General features: G+C 40.1%; 1 protein-coding gene and 1 long non-coding RNA gene across 13 annotated transcripts in view; both read right to left on the reverse strand.

Annotated features, from left to right (window-relative positions):
* NCOA7 (nuclear receptor coactivator 7) overlaps positions 1 to 25,983 on the reverse strand; it is a 100,511-nt gene that overhangs the window by 44,736 nt on the left and 29,792 nt on the right. For 11 of the 12 annotated variants that reach the window (XM_080389931.1, XM_080389930.1, XM_080389923.1 and 8 more), the window contains one exon: positions 8,967 to 9,220. The exons of the other annotated variant lie outside the window; for it this stretch is intronic. In XM_080389931.1, the coding sequence (XP_080246057.1) occupies positions 8,967 to 9,220 (254 nt within the window). The remainder of the gene's footprint in view (positions 1 to 8,966; positions 9,221 to 25,983) is intronic. 12 annotated transcript variants of the gene reach the window in all.
* LOC308064848 lies at positions 18,264 to 25,980 on the reverse strand. Its single transcript, XR_013928568.1, has 2 exons — positions 20,786 to 25,980; positions 18,264 to 19,662 (listed from the first exon to the last, which is right to left on the reverse strand). It is a non-coding gene; the product is annotated as an uncharacterized lncRNA (long non-coding RNA).

The raw sequence follows: 25,983 nt of genomic DNA on the forward strand, positions 1-25,983 counted from the left end.
GGAATATCAAAGATAAAAACCTATAAGACAGTTAAACCCTCTCCCTCAAGACAAGGCACATTACCAAAATCACCTCTGAAGAGCTGCATATCACCTGCAGGCACTCTGAGCAGGGCACCCGTGCTCAGCAAGCACAAGACCCAACAGGCTGCTGGCACAACCTGCGAAAGTTCAGACTACGCCAAACATGACGAGCCAGTGGATCCTGGAAGTGAAGGACTTGCTAACCACACAGACATATTTCCCTTCATTACCCCTGGCAGAAATACGGCAACTCTCTTCGTTAATTCTCCCAACAGGTTTCCCTTTCCCCTTCTGTGTGCCACGTGCTACCTGACCAACTGCTCCACAGCTTTCCTCCCTTCCTCCAGGGGCCACTTTTTAAGAGATGTTACATGCATCTGCATTTAAATATAATTAAGAATGTTAAGTGCTCACTCCTCCTGAAAATTCAGGCCCTGGGAAAACAGACAGCCCTTGGAAATGCATCTGGTTTTTCAGCCGTGAGATCAGTTTTAGCTGGTCAAACATCAGTCATGTCATCCCCTAGCCTGACCTTTGAAGAATAGATCACAAGAAATCACCATCTCAAATATTACTTTGAGTTAGAAAAACATAAAACCCTGGTATTTTTTCCCCAGTGACAGAAACTTCACTTTTTAATTTTCTACCGAAATAATTACTGCCACTGTTAAAAAGGTATCCCTGATTTCTAATCTCCACTTTTTCTCTCCATCTCCTAGCTGCTCAGCCTGACAAAACTCCTTGTTATATTTCAATTGCTTACACAAGTAATTTAGGATAAAGCTCTGGGGGTTTTTTTCCCCCCCTCAAGAGCAGTTATAACTGAAGATGTCTCTCTCAACTCCCTCTAGTCCCCAAAAACTTGCTTCCTCCCCAAGCCATGCTAAACAGAAGTCACAGTAAATCTAGTCAGAGAAACTGAGTTAAGAGCAAAAACATCCCTTGTCCCAGCATCCTGGGTCCTAGAGGTTCAGAGGTTAACAAGGACAAGCAAAGCCATAAAACAACTTACATATAAGGAATGCTGAAGTTCTTCAGCCTGGAAAGGAAATTATGGAAGAGGGGTATTTTATAGAGAAGAGTCAAAAAAACCCACCCCAAAACAAACCAAAAAAACCCCAAACCAAAACAAAGGAAGCTTGGAGATGGTGGTAGGGATTGACTGTTCAGTTTCTTCTACGAGAACCAGTGGCCACCTAACAAAGCCAGCAGGAGCAAGACTGCTCTTCCTGGAAATGGTAGAAACCTGTGCACTCTTTACCAAAAGATACTGTAGAAATATACACAGGCCCAGGGAGAGACGAGGTAAGCATATGGAAGAACACTCTCTAAATGCACAAACTACAAGCAGCTCAAAAGATCCCCAACAGCTGAAAATCATCAGAGAAGGGGAGAACATTAGTGTGGATAATTTTAAAAATTCACTGTATTCTTAATTTTCCCCAGACATCCAGGTGTGGCCTTTGTGGGAGAACAAATGCTGCACTAAATGGGCCCTAGTCTGAAACAGCACAGTCATTCCCATGGCCCCTTTAGTGCTTCTTCATCCTAAAATCACCAACAACAGGCTTGGACATAGCGGTTCAGCAGCAGTTGCACTGTAATTCCCATTACTCCTTTGCATAAAACTTCCAAGCACTTGTACTAGTATTTTTTTTTTCTCCAAAGTGATGTTCTGCAAGTTTATGCTCAGGTAAATATGCACATCAAGTACCCCAATTAATTTTTCAGACTTAACGGGCCCTTCATCCTGGAAATCTGTGTTCTACAACCTACGTTTAAAACATGTACTTGGTCTGTGCTCAAATTACCAACCAACTCACATAACTCAGCATCGGTAAATTACACTGCATATAATTCTTACAACTTTGTACAAATGTGATGGGCAATTTTTCCCTCCTACCTATAAAAGCATTAAATCACACACAGCAAGCAACTGATCCCTTCAGACCAAAATACACTTGTTCAGTTACCCTACTGGAGGGAGATACCACCCAAATTTAAAACCCTTGATGTTCTAGAATATAAATTCAAGGGCCTCACAAGGTACTATTACTTAACATCTGCAACATAATTCTTACAAATGCAATTAGCCTTGATTGACTATTTGAAAATTAAAGGAATATAAAAATCTTGTATTAACCCTTTTTAAAGGCTTGCTGAAGAAAAGCCACATTAGTGATAAAGAAGGTTCATCCGTAAACTCTTGGAACTTCCACATGAAAAGCAGCTCTGCCAATTAAATAAGAGATTTCATCTATTAAGCTAACGTTCACCTTCATTTCTAGCTGTTTCAGTACAGAAAATCACATCAGAGGACACAAATACATCGATTCGCCTACCACATCCCTTCCTCCTCCCTGCTGACTAGAAGCACACTATAAAATTAATGCACATTCAGCATCTAGCATCACATTAATGAGCTAAAATTACTGTTAATTTCTCTTTTGTCCTGAAAACAGTTAAGAAATCTCTTTATGTTTATGTTACTGGACACAGTTTTCATGTTCTGTCCTTTCCCATTTCAACTCCCTCGCTTCCCACTTGAATCATACATTATTGTACTGACTATTAATGGCCAAGTTTACAATCTGGTTTTGTATCTCCATATAGCTTCACTTCAGTCTAACACCAGAATTAAAAACAGCTCAGTCTTCTGTCTTAAATATAGGTTTTGAGGCAATTTGTAATGTGTTGATAGGCAATACCATGGACTACACACAAAACACCAAGTTTTGTTCATTTGTATCTTTCACTTAGTTTTACAACAAACAGAAGCTTAACTATCTAGATGAGAATTAAAAAAGGATTCCACACACGGGGAGCTCAAGCAGCATTAAGACATTTCCACACAAATTTTTCGAAGTTAAGTGCTAACGGCATTATTTCTGGTACTTACTGCACAGATCAAGTTCTCCTGCCTGCAGACAAGGCATCCCTTCTGCACACACACAGTTTCCAGTGAACACCAATTAACAACCCAGCTTGAATATAACCTGGTGGCCTTAACACTGATCCACTGGGATTCCAGATCATTTGTTCTTATTCCAAAATAACGATCTGAAACCAGCTGCCTTTCAGTCATTCATCCACCTCATTCTTTCCACACGGGTTTCAGCAACTGACACCAATATACCAACTGTCTGAAGCTTCTCAACCAGCCACTGCCCACTACATCCAGTTTACACTTATTAAGTTATTCCAAACCCCTTGCTATTCTACACAGACAATTACAACCGAATAAACTTCTTCCTATGCTGCTTTAATTTTGAGAATTTGATTCTGCAAGAAACAAATTATTTCCCTTTACACCCCACCTTCTACCCACTCTCATTTTTGCTGTCTGAAGCCAACCTGAAACACAAAGGTTACAAGCAAGGTCTCAGAACTTGGGAAAATTCAGATCCTGTTCCTCTTTACTGGTGTATCAAGCATTTTAGCACAACACTGAGTAGCCCAGTTTGTAAATCACTTAGATTAACTTAGAATACAGTGTACCTTGCTACACAAATAAAGCTGACCAAATCAAGCCCCCAGAGATCAGAGCCGATTACAGTTAACTAGTTACCAGCGAGAACTTATATGGATATCCTTATGTTTTTTTTAAATGGACTCACCTTTTTATGACTAGCACCTTAAGTCCTCAACTGCATCCTACTGTTGAGTAACCTTACCAGGTAGTACAGAAGACAAAACCAGGACTCATTAGCAGAAAGAAATTTCAATTTTCAACTCAGTATATACCGAAAAGTCCACTTCAGGTCATTTGCTAAATAGGCTTAATCTAACAATTAGAAAATATTATGCAGAGTGGTTTCAGCAAAAGCCCCACCTTTTTATTAAATATAAATTCTCTATTTATTTTCACTGTATCACAAGCAACTTTCAACTCTGAAACAAAGTAAGTATTGCTGCTATCATGTGAGCTGTCTCTGCTAGTTCTGTGGCAGCTGGGGCAAATCTCATCACATTATGAGGGATGAAAATTGCTATGCCCTCTCTGTTTTATTTACTAACATTTGTTCTTGGCTGCCTACCCAGAACATTCAGAGGCTTGATAACTGCACACATACCATGCCACTCCCGTATTGCCCCCTGTCCAAGTGATGGCAGGGAGGACAAGTCAAAAAGGCATCCCATTTCTGCCCTTGGATGCTGGGGAGATACTGCGTCACCTCCTCTTCAATGTACAATATACGCATTAAACAGGCACATACCATTTTCCCTCCCATGGCATTTAGGACTTCCTGCTGGTTTTGGACAGAAATAAGAACTACAATAAGAGGAGGTTTTGTTAGTCTCACCTCCCACTTGCTTGCTGCAGAAATTTAACAGCATACAGTGAATGAGAAAGGATGGCTTTATGATTAGAGAGCAGAACAACAGGCTAGTCAAATGGATTTTATTTTGCCAATAACAGTAACTGTGTGATGTGGGACAAGTCACCTAAACCAAACTTTTTGTTATCATGCATTCCTTAATGGAGACCAATTACTCATATATGCTGACCATTTAGAGTTTTCAAGCAAAATCGGTGGAATCCAGGAATATTCTGCACATCTGGCAGAAGGACACATTATATCATGATGGAATAAATATATGGATGAAATTCAGAGTGTTGTCTCAACCTCAATTTATACCATTGTTACACTGCCGGCTTTCATCAGGTCACATTTTTTCCTGTTTCAGTGTCAAAACAAAAATGGTGATCTTCACCCAGTTTAGCAATTCCTAACAGGAATCCTGGACTCCTATGAGAGTAGGAAACCACCTAACAGGTCTATCCCAGAGACGTGCATCCTGTCCTAAAGCCAATAAACTGGTGCTTCCAGGCTTTTACATTTCCTCTGCTGAGTTCCTACAACTTGCCTCATGTTTGTGGAAGTGTTTTAGAACCCATAACACATGGGAGAATAAAGCAAAACAAGCGGGGGGTGGGGGAGAGAGAGAAACAAATAATCGAAGCTTAGAAATTCAACATCTTCCAACAAAAACAGACTTCTCGCAGAAAGTCTGTGTGCACCAAGCAGTTGAGCTGCAGAGGTAGATCAACTAGATTATTCCAAGAAGCAGCATATTCCAAGAGAGCACCCTGGCCACTGGGTATAGCAGCCAGGGTGCCTACGCAAGCACTTCACGATGCCAGACAGACATATCTGTGGAAATCTGAAAGCAGATTACTTTAAAAGAGGCAGATTACCATGTAAACCAAGAGATGAGGCAAAAACAAGGAGAAAGTAGTGTTATCTCCGTTGGTCCTCAGGAAAGAACAACAAGCAGTATTGGCACCTCTGTTGTTTTAAGGCAAGAAAACAAGGGCTGTGTCTGCAAAGCAATGTCTTATAGGGTGAGATTTGGAGACTGAATGGTACAAATTATTTCAGAATTATAGAGCCACAGAAGAACAATACAAGTGCTAACAGAAAAGGGAAATATGAGGCTACACTGGAGAAACCTGCTGGCAGTGGCACCTGTTCAGCCATTTAGCAGTGCCCCAGGAGAAATGATCAACAACTCACACCATTAGGTTATTTCTAATAATAATACAAATGGCACCGTGCCACCACAGTGCTAGCAGATATGCTGTAGAGAACAACCTGGGCCGGGGAGGGGGATGCTGGAGGATCCCCTTCTAGAGGATGCCCGAGTGACAACTCCTCCACCTCGGCTCGGCGGCGCCACCCGCCGGCGGCAGGCATTACCGCAACACGGCACCGGGATGCCAGGTGAGGAGCGCCTCACTCCATCGCTGTGCTTCCATCTTCGGCAAGAAAGAAAAGTCTTTTAAGCACTCTCCTTTCTATAAAGCGTGTCTGGGAACACCACCACCTCCAGTTCTCCGCAGCCTTCAGAAACTGCGTTACAGTCTTTCCATGGGAGAAGAGGCATTTACTGAGGCAACAAAATCCTTCTGCCAGTATCAGCCCTTGCATAAATCTATTAAAAGACATGACACTCAAAATGAAAGACTAAGGATGTCACTGCCAGCATTTACAAATTTATAAAGGCAAACACACTGACAAACTTCTAATGAAGGGACATGGCATGCAAGGAACAAGTCATAATGGTATGTGACGTTCCTTTCCCTGATCTCTTAGAACAATAAATAAAGAAGGATTTATAGTCCTGTAAAATATTCAGAGGACAGGGGTCTTCATTCTGTTAAGACTGACAGACACAACCCTTCTAGGCTTGAAGTATCTTGTGACAAGACCTTAATTAAGCCACAAAATAGAGTACACAAGCATCATTGTATCAACACAGATGAGAATATGCAAGACTTTCTACAGCTAACACATTTTCCTTTTATCTAGGAAAACTAAGCATTTTGGCAAAGTGCAGAAAGTATTTAGAAAAAGAATTAGTAATTCCTTTATCAGATTTTCTTAAAGTTCTAGACATTAAGTCAAAGCTGGGTAACTGGAAAACCATCAAACAAAACCCCCAAGCCGTTGTGCAAACACACCTAAAAAAAACGGTCAACCATAAGTAAGACAGAGACTATTTCAGCCAGAGCACCTCAGAAACATCAATAAAGGGGCAATTCAGAGAGGAAAAGATCACACGCAAGGAAAAAAAACCCTAAGGTATATGCATCCATAACGTTAAATACTGAGTATATGCCTGAATAATCCTTCTCAGCCAGTTTCATAAGGAAACATATCTTTAGAGATTTGGCAGTGCCTTCCCGCCAGTGCAGCTAACACATCTTCCAGCAGGGAGATGCTGCACGCACACCTCTGGCAGAACTCGGCTCAGCTAGACAGATGGTTTTGCTCTCTGTCATGTGCAGGTAAAGGCTAACTATTTAAACAAGTCCAGCTCTTACAGGCTGCTACAGCTGTAGGGAGAGCTCTCGGAAACTGCTCAGGATGTTAGCAAAGGCAGCAGCTTTCAAGAGAGCAGCAGTAACAAAGAGCTAAGCAGGCAACCGCTGCCAGCTATAGCTGCAGTGGACACAGACAGGTGTCATGCAGACAAATACTATGTTTTACTATGTCAACTATGGCATACTATGCCATACTATGGCAAGTAACAATTCCACTGAAATGACTTCATTTTGAGAGCTGCGTAGGGAATGTAGAGCTCTTGAACTTGTTTCACAATCAACTGTTTTCCACCTCTCTCAATTTTGATGCTTCAGTTGGGTAAAAGTCTTTAGACACAATTAAAAGCAGGCATTTAAACAACGACAGGGTTTCTCTCTCTATGGATTTTATCAGTCGGGTCTGTATTCAGCTCAACAGCAGCACGAAATTACTGTATTTAACAGAAATTCTGTATTTCTGCAGAACCCAGAAGCTTTGCACACCTGCATGATGGCCAGTAGCATTTCAGGTCACCCCCACAACGATGCCAATCCACCTGAAACATGGGAACACTTCTGAAACAAACACTAGTAAAACCTGAGTTTGTATTGACTGTTGGATCACAAGCCAAAGATGACCTGGAAAGCTTTATGTTCTGCCTTGCCAGCCCTGCTGCGCGTTTCAGTGAGAGAGAAAGATGCCATCATCCCCCTTGTCCTGCATCTTGCCACCACAAGTGCCAACTGTTGCAGTGTTTTTCACAAAACTACTGAAATACTAGAGAAGCAAAATTCACTTGCTTCACAAAACTCCAAATTTCTCTAATATAAACCTAAAATAAATCACAGCTTTTAGCAGAAGCACTTTACTAGGAATCCAACAGAAGGTTATATTTTGGTTTGGCTGTTTTTTTAAATTGGCATACTACCAAAACGGAAAGAGTTCATAGGTTCATTCATTAACAATTCTCCAGTTTTACTTCTACAGATTTTATTTAATGAACAGTGTGATCAGAACTTCAGACAAAGAGAAGCAAGTTTTCTTTTCGTTTCAAAATTATTTCTATCATCAGATTCAAACCTATCAAAAATTATGGACTGATCAATAAAACACTGTAAATTCTTGAGCTTGCCAATATACATTACTCCCAAGATTTACCTTCTTTTTTTAAGGCCTCTGTTGCCTCATAAAAGACAATCTTCAGGTGTGGGCTAGCCTGCATGCACCAGTCATTGCATAACATTTTTAATGAGAATTAATTTCTTTCTCCTAAAAAGGACTCCTCCTTAGGGTCAGCCATTCATGCACACACTGTGTGAGCAGGAAAGAAGTCTGCTTTGAGAATAGCTACAATTTTTTGTTCCTTTCCTTGTCTTTAAGAAAGGTTTCCTTACAAGATGGAACCAGAATTCTCTTAATCTAAGAGTTCATGCCTACAAAACAGCAAGAGAAAACTTGGAAGTAGTATTTTGTAAATCATATCTAAAAGTACTTAAGAGCATTTAACAAGCTGCAATCCAGAACTGCAAACAGATGTGTATATGACTCACCTCACACATAGTTACGCACGAACTGTTTTTCTGAATTACTTGCAAGAATAAATCTAAAGAAGGTATTTATGATTAATTGAGATACTGATACAGTTCACAGGAGTGAGGGGTAAGCAAGCTTTCCAGCACTCAAGCCCTTTGACATCTTGCTTAAAAATATGTAGTTAATTTACTTACTTGTTCACACTTCAACAGACAAAATAAGTATGAAATAAGACTGAAGTCTTAAACCATATACATCAATTTATGAAACAAACAACCCCACTAAAAAAACCCTGAACCGCAATGTCATGAAACATCGAAGACAAATCTTAAAAATAATTAAAGTGCAATAATAAACTTGACTGTTGCCCATAACAACACTGAGGTTTAGAACTAAGAAACACATATTTTTTGAGAACTGCAAGGTTAAAGTTTAAAGCAGATGATATTCACAACTACATAATTTTGTTTGTTTAATTTATGGGAAGGTTATCCAAAGTCAATTATCCTTTTAAGGAAGGCCTACGGAATATGAGAAAAATACATTAACAAGCTATCAAAACAAACATAATTAAAATACTATAGCATTAACATAACTCACCGGTACTATAGTATCTTTTAAGTTCTGTGCGTCTGATGTCTTTCAGTTGGTTGTATTTTTTCTTTTTCTTTTCTTTGTCTGCAGCAGTTTCCTTTTCCCCAGCAAATTTACAGTTGTCTTCAGAGGAACTGATTTGCTCCAAAATAACTTTACTGTCATCATCTTTCTCAGAAGGAGTTTTGGAAACAGGAGATCCAGGGGAATTGGCAGAGACAGTCTCGGAGTTTTGTTTGGCTTGCCTTTTCTTTTTCAAACTATGCATAAAGAAAAAACCCACAACATTAAGATGTAGCCAACCTCTACAGGCGAGTTAACTCACTTGCTAACTTTTATTTTTTTAAAGCGTATTAAATATCAGAGTTTCTTACAACTCAGTAAAGTACACACACTTCGCATCAGTAACTTGGTAACTAAGATTATTCTACAGCATATTCTTCAATCATATTATCATCTCAATGATATCTTCTCAAAAATTACAAAAAAGGTAATAAAGTTTTTACTGTTGTTTACTGAGGAGAAGGAACAGGGAAACACTGAAACATTGAACATTGAAAAGTTGTTTTGTTTTAAACCAGGATACATCTAAATGTAGAAATAAGAAACTGAATCATGTTTTCAAGATGATGCTTAGGATAAAATAAAACCTCAGATCATAATGTACTATAATGCAACAGCTAACATAATTTCACAGTCAACTGCTCCTGCTTTATAAAGCTATTTGTTTTGATATAAACTTGTTATTTCTTTCCATTTTGTCCAAGGTTATCTCCCAGCGGCCACCCATGCTGCTCCACATCTGTTCTTCCACAGCCCACACCACCTGGCACTCCAAGTGTCACCAGCGGCTCCACATTGTAACCGACGTGGCCACAAACTGCTTGCGCAGGAACATTTTCCAGCTGCTACAGCTCTTCTGAGAGAAATCGTAAGGAGCTGCCAACAAATCTTCCAACCTATCACTATAGCAACAAGAGTATTTTGTTTTTAGAAGACTCCTTAAAGCACATCTTAAGTGAGAAAGATGTTTCAGGAATCCTAACACAAGATCACAGTGATTTTGCTAAGCAACAGCAAAGGCTGACTTTATGGGCTGAGGGTGAGTGTCACTGAAACAGTCCTCTATTAAGAATCACTGACACATACCACACCAAATGAAAAACTAATCTATATAATGGTCCTTCCCTCTAGCACATGAGCTTCTTAGTTACAAGGTACTTAAGGGAGGGAGTAGTATATTTATCTTGTTGATGCTACAAACTTTATTATGTGCACAGGAAGAATTATGCATAGAAAATACAGACAATCAGTGAGTCACCACAAATGGGAAAAGGTTACATGATCTCACAGCAGTAGTTTAGGTAAGGGAAAGCTTAATACATTGTTATTAATATAATGCAGGAATTTCAGACATTCTTCCTTCCACATTTTAAATTTGTATGGTATCAATATATTTCTCAGGCTAAACAGAATAAATAAATACACAGAGCATGTGAGAAGTATAGTAATATACTAAATAAATAAATATAAAATAAAATAAATTTTGGGATACACACTTTTTTTTTAATAAACCATTAAAAATAGTTCCCAAGTTTAGAATATCCAGCTTGAAACCTCTAAGAAGACTCAGTCTATCAGATGACGTGACCAACACTTTCTAGTGAAACATTTCAAAAGACTGTCTTACAAAACCTGTGATTATCACACATGTATGTATACGTATTTCTTAAATGCCTCCCAAAATATGAGAGCAGGAGATTCACATTCTGCAGCCAACTCAGTGAGGATGTTATGGTTCCCCATTCATTCAAACCCACCAATTTGTAACAGGTAGTAATAATTCATGCTCTGCACAGAAAAAGAGATTCAGCGTCTGTGAAACTTTACAGATCAGGTCCTTGCTACATGTGATAACAATCTACAGGGATTTATAAAAGACGTAAGTGAATACACCTATATAACAAACTGTTTATTTAGACTAAGGAAAATTTGCATATGCAAAGGAAGCTTATTTTTGACTAATAAGCCACAGTCCTGATCAAAGGCTGCTGTTAGCAACCACAAAACATGACAGTCACTTTGCATACACAATGTCTATATATAGCCCTGGTAGCAACCTTTGCAAAGCAGCCCTCTACACTGAAATGGCAAAACCTTGGTTCTACTTGATTCCAGACTTGTAAAGGAAACATATCCCTGACTCTTTACTCTAGTGACTCCATGACCTTCCTGTACACGTGTGTATCACAGGGCACCCAAATCATCTGCTTCAGTAGACAAGAACTGGCAAGGACCTGCTGGCAGCCCCACTTCTACTTACATTGCATCAGAGACTTCTGTCATCAGATTACTAGTCTATTTGTTTTGATCACAAACTCTGTTAAGCTAGCTCTCTGTAGTATAAATGTAGTATCTCAAAACAACAAAAAAAGCTGTTAATGGAAACACAGAACCTTTTTTTTTGGAGGGCAAAAAGAAAAGAATAGAAAGAAAAAAATCCATCTAGCAGTCAGCAGTTCTTGTGATGATACTAACAGCTCCACCAGTACTTTCCTTAAAACACACTCATTTGAACTAGTTTTCAAAGTTGCCCCAGGCAACTTTAAGAATGAAGAGCTAGAACAGAACTCATCCATTAGTGATAGAAAAGAGGAAAGCAGAAACAGCCGTCTGAACTGACTCACTGCAACCTGACTGATGCTTCTCCCCGTAGTGTTTAATCTTGCCCAATTCTGACTACTACAGCCCACCAAGAGCTCACTACATAACCCACAGCATCCCCAGCACACTGCACACAGCTGCTGCTGCAAATGGGTAATGCCACAGGCACTTTACAGGTAAGAGTGATCAAGGATCTGGGCACACCATAATTTCTATTCCATCCTCATGGCAAGCATCAGATTTTCAGATAGTGTCAAGCCTGCTCCTACCCACTGCTCCTTTTCAAGGCAATGACCATCCAACTCTCAAAGTGGCAACCCTGGCATTAGAAAGAGACCAGATGAGGACTTAGTATCCATGATGTTCATCACAGGATTCACGAGTTACTGCAAGTCTGTCTAGGATTATGATCTCTGCTCAGAAGATGCTGCTTTTAGAGGTGTCTAAACCCTGGCCAACATTACCCAAAACCCTCCATTTCACTCACTCTTGAAAAACCTTGAGTATAATATCCCAAGGAACCAAAACAAGCCTTCAACAGCATTTAAAACTGTAACAGCAGCCTTAAATTGACTATGCTTTTTGACGCTATGTGCACCCTCAAATACAAAGTCCTGTATACGCACAAGGCAATTCATTATTAACATGCACTGGTACAATGCAGTGGAGACTGGGCTGGGAAGGGCACAGCTGGAGGGTTTACTGCATCTTAAACAAAACTCCATCTCTATGAAGCACTCCCTTCAGCCTCCACTCACCCTTCCCTCAGACTGACCTGCACATCCCAAGAAGGCAGACTGGGCACCCACACAACCTGCCAGCCCCACTTAGACTTCAAACCCACCACCTCCTGAAGTAGTTGGAGGCTGAAGGTCTCATCTAGCCTTCTCCCAGCTCTCAGGTGTTCCCCACCCTTCATGGCAACAGCTGCCATGAAAGTGGATGTTGGATTTGATAATCTCAAAGGTCTTTTCCAACCTACATGATCTGATGATTTAAGAACACCATTTGTCAAATTACTTCCTTTTCCAACTACTTTGAAAGAATTTGAGTGGTTTGAAAGAATTTGAGTGCAGTCTTGTCCTAATGGTTATGAAAGCAAAAGGGAGCTGAAGGCTAAAAGAATAAATAAATAAATAAAACCCCTCAGTTTGACCAGTGTCAGGTTTTTCAATTAAATCAGCCTTTCAGACAAAACAATAGGCATGTTTTCCAGTGAATGGATAAGGTGTTACTGCAGAAGACATTAGTTTTTCAGTATCTGAGTCAATGGATATTTTGTGTTTCACTAGGAAAATTGTTTCTGTCTCTCTCCTCCTTCCCCCAGCAAACAGCTTATCTTCAAAACCACTCTGGTTTCTGAAGAAAGTGTCTTACACATCTGTAATTTCATTTAGATGCCAGATAACATTTTTCAGGCTAATTAGTTCTAACGGGCGAAACATGTATTCTGAATTTATATAGAGGCATCCTTTTACAGCTCCTGAAAGTGTTTTCTGAACAACAACTGGTAAGTCATTTTCTAAGTCTCTTCAAATACAGAGTTTCCCAGTAAAAGCTTTCAGCCTGTTACTGTGACATGGAGGCTTTTCCACTAAGTCCCCTAAGAATCAGAGAAGCTGGTTCTCAATGGGCACCATGAGCTGGCTGCAGAGGTCCTTCGTGCACCTACCCTACAGAAGGAACAGGGAGCAGAAACTTTCTGCAACATAAAGACCATTCTCATACCATTTAATAAAGAATAATGATCTGAAACAGACATAATCTCAGAGTAGGGAGGTAAAAGTACAAGGTTAGCAATGCTCACAAATTAATTTGCCACTACTTAATAGCTTGGACACTGACTTACAGGAAAAGCGCTAGGAAAGATTTCAAGAAATGGTCTACTTCATCTTCCAGACCCAAGTCTATCTGACTGCCTACAACAGGCAAATAAATCTGTATTTTTAGAATAAATTGTCCTGAATTCCCTATTACACTAACAAGGTATATAGCTAGCATAAAAACAAAACTATCAGAGAAAGGGGGGGTGATTTTATTTGCACAACTTTCACTAGAAGACTACAACCAACCACTAAAGCTATGCAACTCTAACACTGAGACAATAAAGAAATGGAAATTTGACATCTTTATTCTAGAAATTGCATTTGGTTTTGGTTAGCACTTATTCAACAGAGATGCCTAACAAAGAACCGAATAGGACCTCATTTGATATATAATAATTACAGGCAAAGAGCACTGGGTCCATATTGTATGATGCTCTAAACTTCTAGGATAATAGAGCCTGATTTTTTATGATTTATTAGATTAATAAAAATCATACAGCATGGACAAGTCTCTCTTCAGTAACAAAATCATCTAAAAAAAGTGGCCTTTCAAAAAAAGAAAAAAACACATTAAAAAAGAAGGGTGAAGGGAGAAGAAATCTTCATTTTATCTTGAAGCTGACAGTTTTCCTTTTGGAAAATTTTCCACAACGTGCATCCTCTAAAATGTGCACTGGTATCTGGCATACAATCAGCTTAACATCCTGCACAGCACAAACAGATCATATTCTGCAAACATGTTTTGTTTTTAATCTATTTATGCATATATGCAATAAAATTAACAGAACTTGTAAAAGAGAACTTTGAAAAACTTCCAACACCGCAATCTGTTTTGTTCCCATTTTGTATACAAAATGATATATATCCCAATTATTTCATTCAGAATTAAAAATTTTAATTTTAATTTAAATCTCAGCACTCAATGGAATACACACTAATTTCTGTGTACCCTACATCCCCTTCTCCACGCATCCACAACAGCTAAATCAATCAAATTAATGGCATTAAAAAAACCCCTACATACAGAAACCTTGCAGTAAATATCCTCGTTAGGCACCCATTGGTCTGATTCTAGCCAGCTATTCTATTCCATTCTGCACAGATCATCCATCTCCCCTTCAACCAGCCTGGTGCCAGCACGACTCAGCCAGCTCCTGGCATGGCTGTGCTTTCATCCCATCTGATGTAACCTGACAAATAAGCAACCTCAAACAAAATAAATCATTACTGGTTGCAAAGCCAAAGAAAGTCAGACTGCTTGCCAGACTGTAACACTTCGCTTTGTACTTCCTCAGTGTGGCTACTTTCACTTCACAACAGAAATGAATACAAAACCGTTCATCCTCAGTGAGAAATCTTCCTAAAACTAAATACCATCCACCCTGCAAGAAAGCACACTCCATGAAAGACCAGCCATTTCAGGCTGGTATGCACCCTGTTTTGGAAATGAGCAAGCCACAAAGCTGTATGTTTGCTATTAATACAGACTATTAAGGCAAAAATAAGGGATGGAACACATTTTTTTTATGAGAGATTTAAACAACTAACTACAGAGGGGAAAAAAACCTACCAAATAAGTAAGTCTGAAACAGTTAAAGGACAACAGCATCGTTGCAATATGGGGGTTGCAGACACTTAAAAAGCGTCCATACTCTGGCCATTGCAAATGACAAACTGCAACTACAGAAAGCTCTGGTGTTAGTAGCACAGGCCAAAACCGGAAATTTCCGTTTTTATTGGGACTCTTGTTAGTAACTGTCAACAAATACCAGCACCAGGTTTCACACATGGTCAGTTAGCAGCAATACTCAAGGAAGGTGCATTGCTCCAGAGAGTAACATGTTGCACTGACAATCAGGTTATGCCAGTTTTCTTCCTTATAGTGCCATTAGCTTACAAAACCAAGTCAGTCTACCTCTGTTTCATCATCTGTACTGTGAAGGGAAATATGTGTAGTAAACCTGTTCTGGAATTTTAAAGACATTGTACCTTCTGATAGAAAAAAGTTCTTAGGTTAAATGAAAATATGTTAATTTTCACCTCAGCCTTCCAACTGATACCAGGAAATTTTAAATAACCCACTTAAGCTCTCTTATATTTATTTAAGGGGGTAGAAAAAATAATTATGATTTCCCACGGTAAAACTTGAGAGTGTTCTGAGATGTTAGAAGGTTTTTATGTTCTATAATTTAAAACCACAATGTTCCCATGCAGCTTAATGAACTTTCTATTTTCAAAGGCAAAAAGTATCCCCATCTTTTCTGTTTAGTTAACAAAACAGGTTATTCAGCACTCCGTTACCATGACAACAATTTAATAAAATCTTCTCCATAGGGAAAGGATCCTGGAAAAGTGTTTTGTACAATTTACACATCTATTTAATTCTTTCTCTTATAACCTCTTATAACTTACTGCAGGATCTCAAAGAACGGCTTTAGGCAGAGGGCAAAATGAAGAACCCCCCCCCCTTTGGACAACTCTTTTAACTATCCCTGAATTCACTTAACAGGCTTGCTCAATTAGATCCGCACCACAGACCTATCTTGTCACAAATACCAACCTGACTTATCACACTCCCATCAGGCTCCTCCTTTTCTCCTCTGCTAACAATGCCAGATACTTTCTCCTACTGTGGTGTTCATTTATCACCCCAAGCCACTCCTACACATGCAACAAATTCTTTCCAAAGTGGCTCAGCAAAACACTCTCCCTGCACTGAAGCCCTCACCAGGGAGAAATGGCCTTGCCCCCATCAGCTCCAGCTGGTGCTGGGCTCCAGCTGCTCTTCCATGCTCAGTGCCAGCTACCAGAGCCACCATTCCCCTTGACATCCACTGGCTGGAACTGTAAGAAAAAGGGAAGTGCAGTTACACAGCAAAGGAGGATGTTACAAGGAAGCCACACAAATTCTGCATAGGAGAGTCACAAGGACAATAAGCACATGGTAATCAGGCTGGCTGAAACACATCTCAAGTCCTCCCCAAAACTTTGATAAACTCCTCCCTCCCTGCCCCAGTTGCACATTCTTCAAGAAACTCAATGTCCATGAAACAAAAGGGGAAGGCCCTTTTAAATTAGTAATTGATTATCATAGGGAAGCAAAGTGCAAGAATTGAGAATCACCCAAAAGATGACGACAGGGTGCATAGAAAGCTGTGGGGGATGTGTACCGCTCCATACAGTCATCGCAGCACACTCTCTCAGGTGAGGTAAGTACCAAACTTTCCTGATAATACAGAGCCAGTTTTAGTACTGATTAAACTAACTGAAAAGAGCTGGAAGGAAATTTAGCACTCTGAGACAAATGGCAATAAACATTTACAATGAAGCAATAAAACAGTAGATGAAAATCAACAGTCAGTTAAAGCAAAATCTATGGGAGCTGTGCCATAAGTAGTGCAGCAGTAATGTAGCTGGAATCCACCTCCAGGAAAAAACCTCAGGGAATGGTATTTTATTATTTCTTACATGAGAAGTACTAAGGGCACCACATGAAATTATTTCAATAAATACTTCCAGATAAGGTGAAAAGCAGCTAAAAATAGCTACGTTAGGCATGTTGTTTTTGCCAAAGATGTAAACAGGTACAAAAAGCAACGATGAAAATTCATTGTGGCAGGGCCCATGAAGGGCTGTGGAGAACACAGTCACAGGGATACAGCCTTTCTTTCTTTTTTTAATTTTTTCTTTTTTCTTCTCAGCAGGTACCCACACCACAAACTCATACAGCCTGTACACCTCAGGGCATAATCTTGAAGGATCTCTGCATGTACTCACTTGCATGTACCCCCCGCCTTACCCCTCAATTCTTTAGCATCCCCAAGTGGCCCCGGCAGAGATAAAACATGGCGAGTGAAGAAGTAACAGGGCAAAAAGCACAGCAAACCCCTAGGATTCAGGAGGAGCATGGTACTGTTTGAGGAAAAGGAGAGTCAGCTCAAAGCTTGTAGCTCAAAAGAGTTTTAATCCACTGTCTCAGCAAAAGAAGGCACCTCCCTCTCTGCTCACCATTGATCCTGTCCCCAGGAGTTGTTCCCATTCTTGCATACAAGTGTTTGTTACAGCTCCCTAGGGACCAGATCTGGAAAATTACCTACATTAAAGATAACCTAGCAGAAGTGCCAACAACTAAATTAATTTTTCAAAATCTGACCACTCCCCATTAGATCCCACTTGGCTGTGCTACCATTTCTATCAACACAAAGGAGAACACCAAAGGAGAAGATATACTGCTCCTCCAGATAGCAGTGCCAGTTCAAAGGTCCTATACCCAGACCGAAGGGCTTGTCAAGCTACAGCCTTGCTTGTTCTCTGTAATGTTAGGCTGGGATCAGCAAAAAGAGGAAGGCAGAAAACCAAACCAGACACAGCCCATACCATGCCCAACAGAACTCTGGACAGAAGCACTGAAATATTTGTGGCAGCTTCTTCCCACTTGTCCAGAAAAGGTGCCTAGATGATGCAAAATTTTCATGAAGGTTTGTGCTGTGAGGGCTGGGAGACAGGCAGCTTCCCCTGTCGCAAAAAGCAAGGAAAGAGCGACTCTGCTTCTCCAACAGCAGCAGGGAAGAGAAGAAATTGTTCTTTTCTTCATAATGAGGATCTTAAGGTTGAATCAGTTGACTCAGTGCAGTAAGTGAAGTCACCTGTCTGACTGATGACCGGCAAGATCAGGAAAATCCAAAAGTAACCACAGTCAAGAAGTCAGTGATCAAATGAAGTAAAAAAATTCAATTACTTCTTTATTTAAATGACCACTAAAAGGGATAGCTTAGAGGTGGGACACAATGGACTGAGATTTAAAGCACCTGTCTTTGCATTAGCTTTTGCTTTTGTTTAAAAAGTTGCTTTGAAAATTAACATTTAAATGTCAAGGCTCTCTTTATCATTGCACCATTCCGTATGGCATGAAACTACAGATTTAATACAGCTGTAAACAAACGCAGTTTAAAAAAGAAAGAGATGAAAAAAACCCCTCATACAACTTTTCTTATTATTAATAGAGAAGACCAGAATAGGGGAACAGAATAATAATAATAATAAAAGAACTAAAAAGGAAGCCAAACTAATGGTTTTAAATGCTAACTTTCATAATGATGCCAGAATTATCCAAATGTCACCATATATTTCTCAGGGATTCTGTTAATCACAACTGGAGCTCATAGCATAAAAGATGCTGTGTACATACTTACAAACAGGTTGCAAATCCACTTAGAAACATATTTACAGCAAGAACCACAGTGACACAAGTGGGAAAAGTTCTTGTTAAAGTATTTCAGAGCAAGTATTAAAAACAAATCTCAACCATGTGTCTCAGTTTTAAGTTTGCATTCACCATCCCCAAACAACTTGTAACCTATTCTGCATATTGAGCAGTTTAATGGGCCTCCTGAAGAGTTCCCATTAACCAATACTCAGCACAGAAAAGGAAATGCTCAAGTGTACTGAAGATCCTGTTACATGGATTAAAGTTTAAGAAACACCCAGCAATGCTGATAATGGGTGGGGAAAAGAGGAATCTGTAGCTTCAGTGCTTGGAATAATGACTGATACAGTCTCATACAACGGATATTTCATAAGTGACAGTGATAATCCTCCTCCACCCAGAGGTGTTTGCATCAATGCTTCTCTACAAAGTAATGTGGCACCACCTTTTTAATACTATGGTCAAAAGATCATTAACCATAACTATAAAGATGACAAGACAGGGTAGGACTTGTCTGCATGGGACAGCCACATGGGAGATGTACCAATGCAGCTTCTCATAGGCATATACCTTGTGGTAACGTTATTTGGCATGGTCTGATATTTCTCAGTAGCCGTACCATTACACCCGGGTAGTGTTAACATAATGGAGGACCCACACAACTTTGCCTCTTACAAGTGTAAATTACTACATCTTAAAATTTCTCTGTGTTTTCTCAATCAAATATTATATTATTTATGCTTTTACTTTTGACTGAAAAATAGTTTGGATTTTTTTCATTTACTCTTTCGCTGAAACTTTTAACGTGTAATCAAAATGTGTACGGCTGGAAGGGGAACAAGCAACTACTGCAGGGGAAAAACAAAGGCAAAAAAGTAAATCTTGCCCTCCATCAGCACGATGGAAGAAGGAGCGACAGGAGGACACATGAGGTTCTGCTCCATCTCCACGTTCTCTGGACTTTGTGAGCTCAGAAGGTCCCACCACACTTCAGGCAGATGCTGAACTAGAACAATAAGATGAGGAAACCAGAAAGTCACAGTGCTCTTGAACTTGATCTCATAAGGCAGCTCCTCTGCTTAGCACCAAGTGGCTTTGCTCCTGGCAGCAACTGCATGCACACAGGCTGCAACACAGCCAGGATGTTAAAGGCCACCCACACACACACACAGATGTGGGGCTGGAGGGCGACAGGGAGAAGCAGGCCAGCTTTCTTCAGTCCTCTGTTGTGTTCAAGGACAATGGCCCTCTAGCAAACCCAGCCAGATAAGGCAGGTGCTCTGTGACACCCTGTCTGGCCATCTGCCGCTGTCCACCCTTGCCCATTCCCTTCTGGGCTGGGAAGGAAAGCTTCCTGGCTTGCTGGGTCCTACCCCTGCTACAGTAGATGGGTGGGGAGCTGCTGGCCTCCCCTCCTCTCTGGTACCCTGGCATTTCACCCTGCAGCAGCAGTGCCTTGGACCTGCTCCCACCACCCCTTGCTACAGCTCTGTTCCTACAAGCAACTTTCATGGTTCTGTTAAACTCACCAGCGTAATTACTCATACGCATAAAATCATATGGCTTAACATGGTTAATATGGTGATTAACACCTTGAAGCCATGTATTTATAGAAGCATTACTGAAAGGAAAAATCCAGTGGCTGATAGAAATGCACTTTTATGTTAAAAAGATAATTTAAACTAAGTTTACCTGTGATTAGCTAGATGTTAAATTTATGCCTACAGGAATAAAAACAGCCACTCCAGAAAAACAGTGGTAGAAACCTGGAGTTATGAGCAGTATATATTAAGTGCGATACAGGACAAGTTTTCTGTGCCAGAGGCTGCTGTCTGACAGGATAATACTCAGTCCATTAAGACATCCAGAGAGCTGATTTATGGCTCATTTACATTACAATGGTTTTCCAACATAAGGACAATTCTCTCCCTCCACCCCAAATTCCTAAGCAGTTCTGCTGCTCTCCTTGGGATTTTCTCTCACACAGATCAAGAGGAATAGCATGAGAGACTTAGAGCATAGCTAACATACATGCTTAGATTTCAGACAATCCTAGGAAACACTCCTTGCCCAGACTACAGAGTAGGACAGGAAAAAAAATCTACCACAAACCCACACTTACAACTCACCTCCCCGTAATCAGATTGGCAGGATCAGGGTGGGGTGGGGAGAAATCCCTTCCAAACCCAGTCTGGAAATGGGATTAGTGCTGAGGGCACGAGAGTTCAAAGTCTGGCACCACGGGGAATCAAATGCCGTCAGTAATATCCACGCAGCCTCTTATCCTGTCCAGTGCCCCAAGGACGAGGGGAAAAAGCTTCATTTGCTGGAGGCGGCAGGGAGCCCAATGCCCAGGGGCATGCAGCAGAAACTGCGGAACATGCACTAACAGTTCATATACAGTGCAAGCAGACAGTTACCCAGTGCACCCACACAGGATCCACAGCATTTCTTCTCTTACTGTCAGAATTCCCTTAGTTAGCTATGTAATGCTTTCCCTCAGACAGAGGGGGGGGAAAGTGCCTCTCTCCAAAAGCACGTTCCTGCAGGTATCATTCTTACCTTTCCCCTTTAAACATGCAGCGCCATCCCACCAGCAAAACCAACAATCCAGTGTAGCACAGTACATGCCAGAAACAAACAAGCAAAAGTCTTGAATCACAGCGGCAGATAGAAGGCAGACAACTTCATCTGTGGGCCTGAAACACCAGCAACCTTCCCTGAAGGGGCATATCTACCTTCTTATCAACCCAGGTTTTCTTCAGTCCAGCAAACTAACATATCTCACAATGCTGACTGTTCTCCTTAAAATATCACACACCCTACTCCCTACTACCATGTGGTACGAAGCACAGGAGAGCTGACCAGGACTGCTGCTGCAAGGTGGCAAGACAGCTGGCATTTCTCAGAATACAAGCAAGAGGTGATTAGCAGCACCACCAAAAAGTCAGTACCATTAAGCATCTCTTTAGGTGTGTGCCCCCATGTCACTTAAAACTGTGGCTGCTTCTGGAAGGGGTCTTCATGCAACAGCAGCTCCTTGATGGCAGCTCTGCCATCCATAAGAGACATGGCAAAATCAGAAGGCTGAGTGGGACCACCTCTTTTGGTAGCATCTTACAGAGCATTGCTTTAGAATTGTTCATGGAACCACATGCCTGCCAAGGCATGTTTATTAATTCCAATTAATGCTAAATTTCCACCAGTGTTTAAGATAGGCTTAATTTTAAAACAAGTCACCAGGATTAATTAGTATTTTGTGCAGTAGGTACTAAGAGCAGAAGATGACAGATATGGGAGGCTGCAAGGACAAGACCATCCCTGCAGACACTACAGAAACACAGTGTAATTAAAGGTAATTATATCAGTTTCCTACAGATAACAGTAAAAAGTCTGTATCTCACCTATCCAGAAAGCCACCTTTTGAAGCCCCCAAGTTTAACAGCCTTCAAGATACAATGTCTTAAAATCCCTCTGAGAACAAAAAGGTAAATGGCATGGCCCATCAGGAGCCTCCAGCATATGCAGCTGCAGGCTGTGGAGAAGGGAAGATGACAACAAAATACATTACAACTATGTTAACAGCAACTCTTGTCAAAAGTGCAGAGTCCTACATCAAAAGGACATGCCTATTGTGTAACTATTTATGTTCTAAAAAGCATGCTAAATAAGTTTCTTTTTTTGCAGTTTCTTTTTATAGGCTGTTAAGAGACACCCAACAGTCCTCTTGGGAAAAGCAAATATAAGGTCATTGTATGCTTGCTGCCTAACACGCCAGCCCTATATGTACCTTGCAAGGTGATTAGTGAAAATTCTGAAACTGCTGGTGTGACACAACAATTTGAAGATAAAATAAACATAAGTTCTCTTATCTGTATTTTCTGTGGTATAGCCCTCAAAGAAATCAAGAACATCATGAAACTCTGCCTTTCTTCTCTTTCCTAAAAAAAGCCTCTTTCACAGAGCCCACACTGTTACCCGGTCTCACTTCACATGCAGAGGGAAATGAACGGGTAAGGAGATTAACCATGCTTCCTGTCTTATGCAAGCTTTGTATCTCCATAAATAGCACTTCTGGTACTGGAAAATTTTTAAAAAACCCTGAAGAAAGCCTCAGGGACCCATTAAATACTTACACTAACTCTGTTATCCAATAACAAAATTCTTCTTCAATCCTAAATGACTTCACTACTCTTGAGAATGAAAGCACTGGAAAGAACCGAGGCTGCAGAAACCACTGCCTTGTTTATGCTTCCCAGAGGAAAGTACACTTTGGGAGTAATTTTGTGATTCACAGGCTAAGTACAGGACAGTAACCCATGCTCTTCTGCCGACTCCCATCCTGCACCACAGAATTACAAGACCACTAATATAAAAACCTCAGAGTCCAGAAAGCAACAGCAACACGAGATGAGGAAACAGTTCCCAAGATAAGCAACTGTTCAACATACATTCCCCCTGCACTGCAACACTCTTCAGAAAAAACAGGTTCAATTTTCCCCCCAGCTCTCATTTTCCAGGTTTACACCTAAATAAAAAGAAGAAAACTTTCTTCTTTTTCTTTTCTTTTTTTTTTTTATATACAACATTAAGTTTATGAGCAATGAATAGCAAGTGTGTCTTAAGCAGCTGAAGGACCTGACCAACCTCCCAAAGATCTACTCAAAAGCTCTTTGCGCTGCTGGCTGCACAATTCTAGACATTCTTCAATGTCTGAAACTACAATGGTTATGAAGGACAGCTGAAATATTAACCTACACAGCAGCAGGCAGCAAGTCTGCTAAAAACATTGAAATCCCTCCATTTTAAGTAACTGGAAGGGAAATCACAATACTGTATGTTTCAGAAAATATGTTAAGGCTTCTGTCAGCATCCAACACAGCAAATCAACTATCCTGCACATACACCCCTAAACAACAGAGCAAGTAATATCCATTGCACCCCATAAAACTGAAGTAGTGATATCTTCAGCTTTTTCTTCGCAAAGAAAATGCCTCAGACATACATGTTATTGGTCAAAACAATGTGATTAAAATAGAATACTGTTTTTTAGTTTCAGTAACAGTATTATGAGATAATGTTTATACATCTCGAAGCAGAGCTAAGAAATTTCCATTCTACAGATAAGCTGAAATGATATATTATTTCCTAGAGTAATTTCAAAAAATTTAAGCATCTCCAGGATCTTGACTTAACTATTCTTCACGCCCAAGATAAACTTCCATGATAGTTCATTTTAAAAACAATTTGTGGAAACTTTTCCTTCTAAAAGCAAAAAATAAATTGTGGGTGCTACAGGAAACCTGAATAAACATCAACACTTGGGATCAGCAGAGCAACAGCAAGGAGACAATTGCTGGAGAAATAGTGATCTGAGGAGCACCCAACATTTGAAGCCTGTTGTATGGATATAACGAGTCTGGTCAACAATAAAAGCACCTAACAACAAAGCCTATGACAAGGTCTCATGTATAGGAGATGCCCTGAAGAAAGTACGTTTGTGCATATATTCCTTATCTGGTTTCCCTCCTCCCTAGCCATCACTGATATCCTCTTTACACACATTCCTATGTGTGCACTGTATTTTTCTCATTCCATCATCTTCCTATGTCTTAACAGCCACAGGAGTGAAAAATACAAAGTGTACAGCTACTGAATATGGGAATAAAACAGAACAAAGCCAGAAAAATTCTGAGTGAGATGCTTATAAACCTGTTAGTTTGTAATATGCAAAGGAGGGACCACAGTATGTCAGACAAGGGTCTATGCAAGGCAATATCCTGCCTCCAACAGCCGCCAAGAGCAAGGACCAGGCAAAGTCCATAACAATATGACAGGCATATATGACTCCCTTCCCAGCTAAGCTTTCCAGACTGCAGCTGCTTGCAGCTCAGCAGCCAAGTATTAACGATTCCTAGTGTCATGGGTTGTGAATGTTTAAAAGCAAAGCTAACATTAGGTTGTAAACAACTAATGTGACTGGAATGCCATATACTGTTTGTTGTCTGGTTTGGTTTACTCACTTTTAGGTATTAAAAAATAATTACGAGCTGTAAATTAGAGTCTAGTAACAAGTAAATTATAACCGTACTAAACACATAAATATTTTCGTAAATCTTGGTTTTAATGTACAAATCTTAATCTGTATGAATGTAGACTGAGGTATCTAAACCAAGACTCTAAACTAAAACATGCTGTGAAATCCTTTATTTCCCTTTAGTTTTCACATAATAAGGCAACATGAGGTGAACATCAGGTTGTACAACTGGCTTCAGGTTCTGAGAGAGTATTAGCAATGTGGAGCTAAAGGGACTTTCTGCCTACTTGGATGAGCTTTGGAGCACGTCCCAGACATTTACATAGTTTTTTTTCAAAAGAATGATGGTAACAAGACCAGTGTAAACTCAAACTCAGAAGCACCCAAATCCTAGTGAGAATATTTTCCCTAATACAAGCACTTCATCTTTGACTTCAGAAATTTGGCCCTCAGTGGTGACCAAAAAAACCCCCACAAAAAATACCCCTGATAACTAAAATTCATAATTATCCTGGAAACTATTAAAAATTTGTTCAATACAAGTATCAATTTTACAGTTCATCTCTATATAGCATTCTTCAGATTAAAGTTATCACAAGTTGGAGACATAACTATTAATAAAATTAACATAAGCATCTCAGTCAACTTGTTGAAAAGTAGCATTTTTTCAAATAAAGCACTACTTATTTGTTGTTCTCTACTACGAAAGTAGTAGAGTTACTTGACATCGATCACAGATTATATAAAGCATGGAAAATGCCGAATAACTCAGTAAGGATGGTTGAGAGACACAGAAAACTTGAAACTGAAAGAGCCCCCATTGTCATTCTTTTAGAAAACTCAAACTCTTCCCCTGTAACTTCTCACCTCCTAGAACTTCTTGTCCAAATATATCCAGTATCACACAGTAGCACATGCAAAGCATTTCCAGTTTCAAGCTGTACATTCAGCATTCTAGACTACCAATTTATATCCAAGGGAATTCTTTCCATGGGACACACATGACTCATCAGGGTAATTTCTTTTTAAATTGTTAAATTTTTAATAGCTATTCATTTCATGAGGTGAAATACCTCTTAACTTGACCCCACACAATGGGCAGGGAAAAACTGAGAGTTTCTCCATTCTGTAAGGAGACAGGGAAGATAAAAGAAGCACAGGCAGAGGAAAATGGCAAGTGTACCAGGGTTCAAGGGCACAGAATCACAATAAAGAGTCACAAAAAATGTCACAGTAAAGTCAGGGACCCAATACACATAGATGTGCCATTGTACATCTATATTACAACCG

This window comes from Falco punctatus, assembly GCF_963210335.1.
Source record: "Falco punctatus genome assembly, chromosome: 5".
NCBI lineage: Eukaryota > Metazoa > Chordata > Aves > Falconiformes > Falconidae > Falco > Falco punctatus.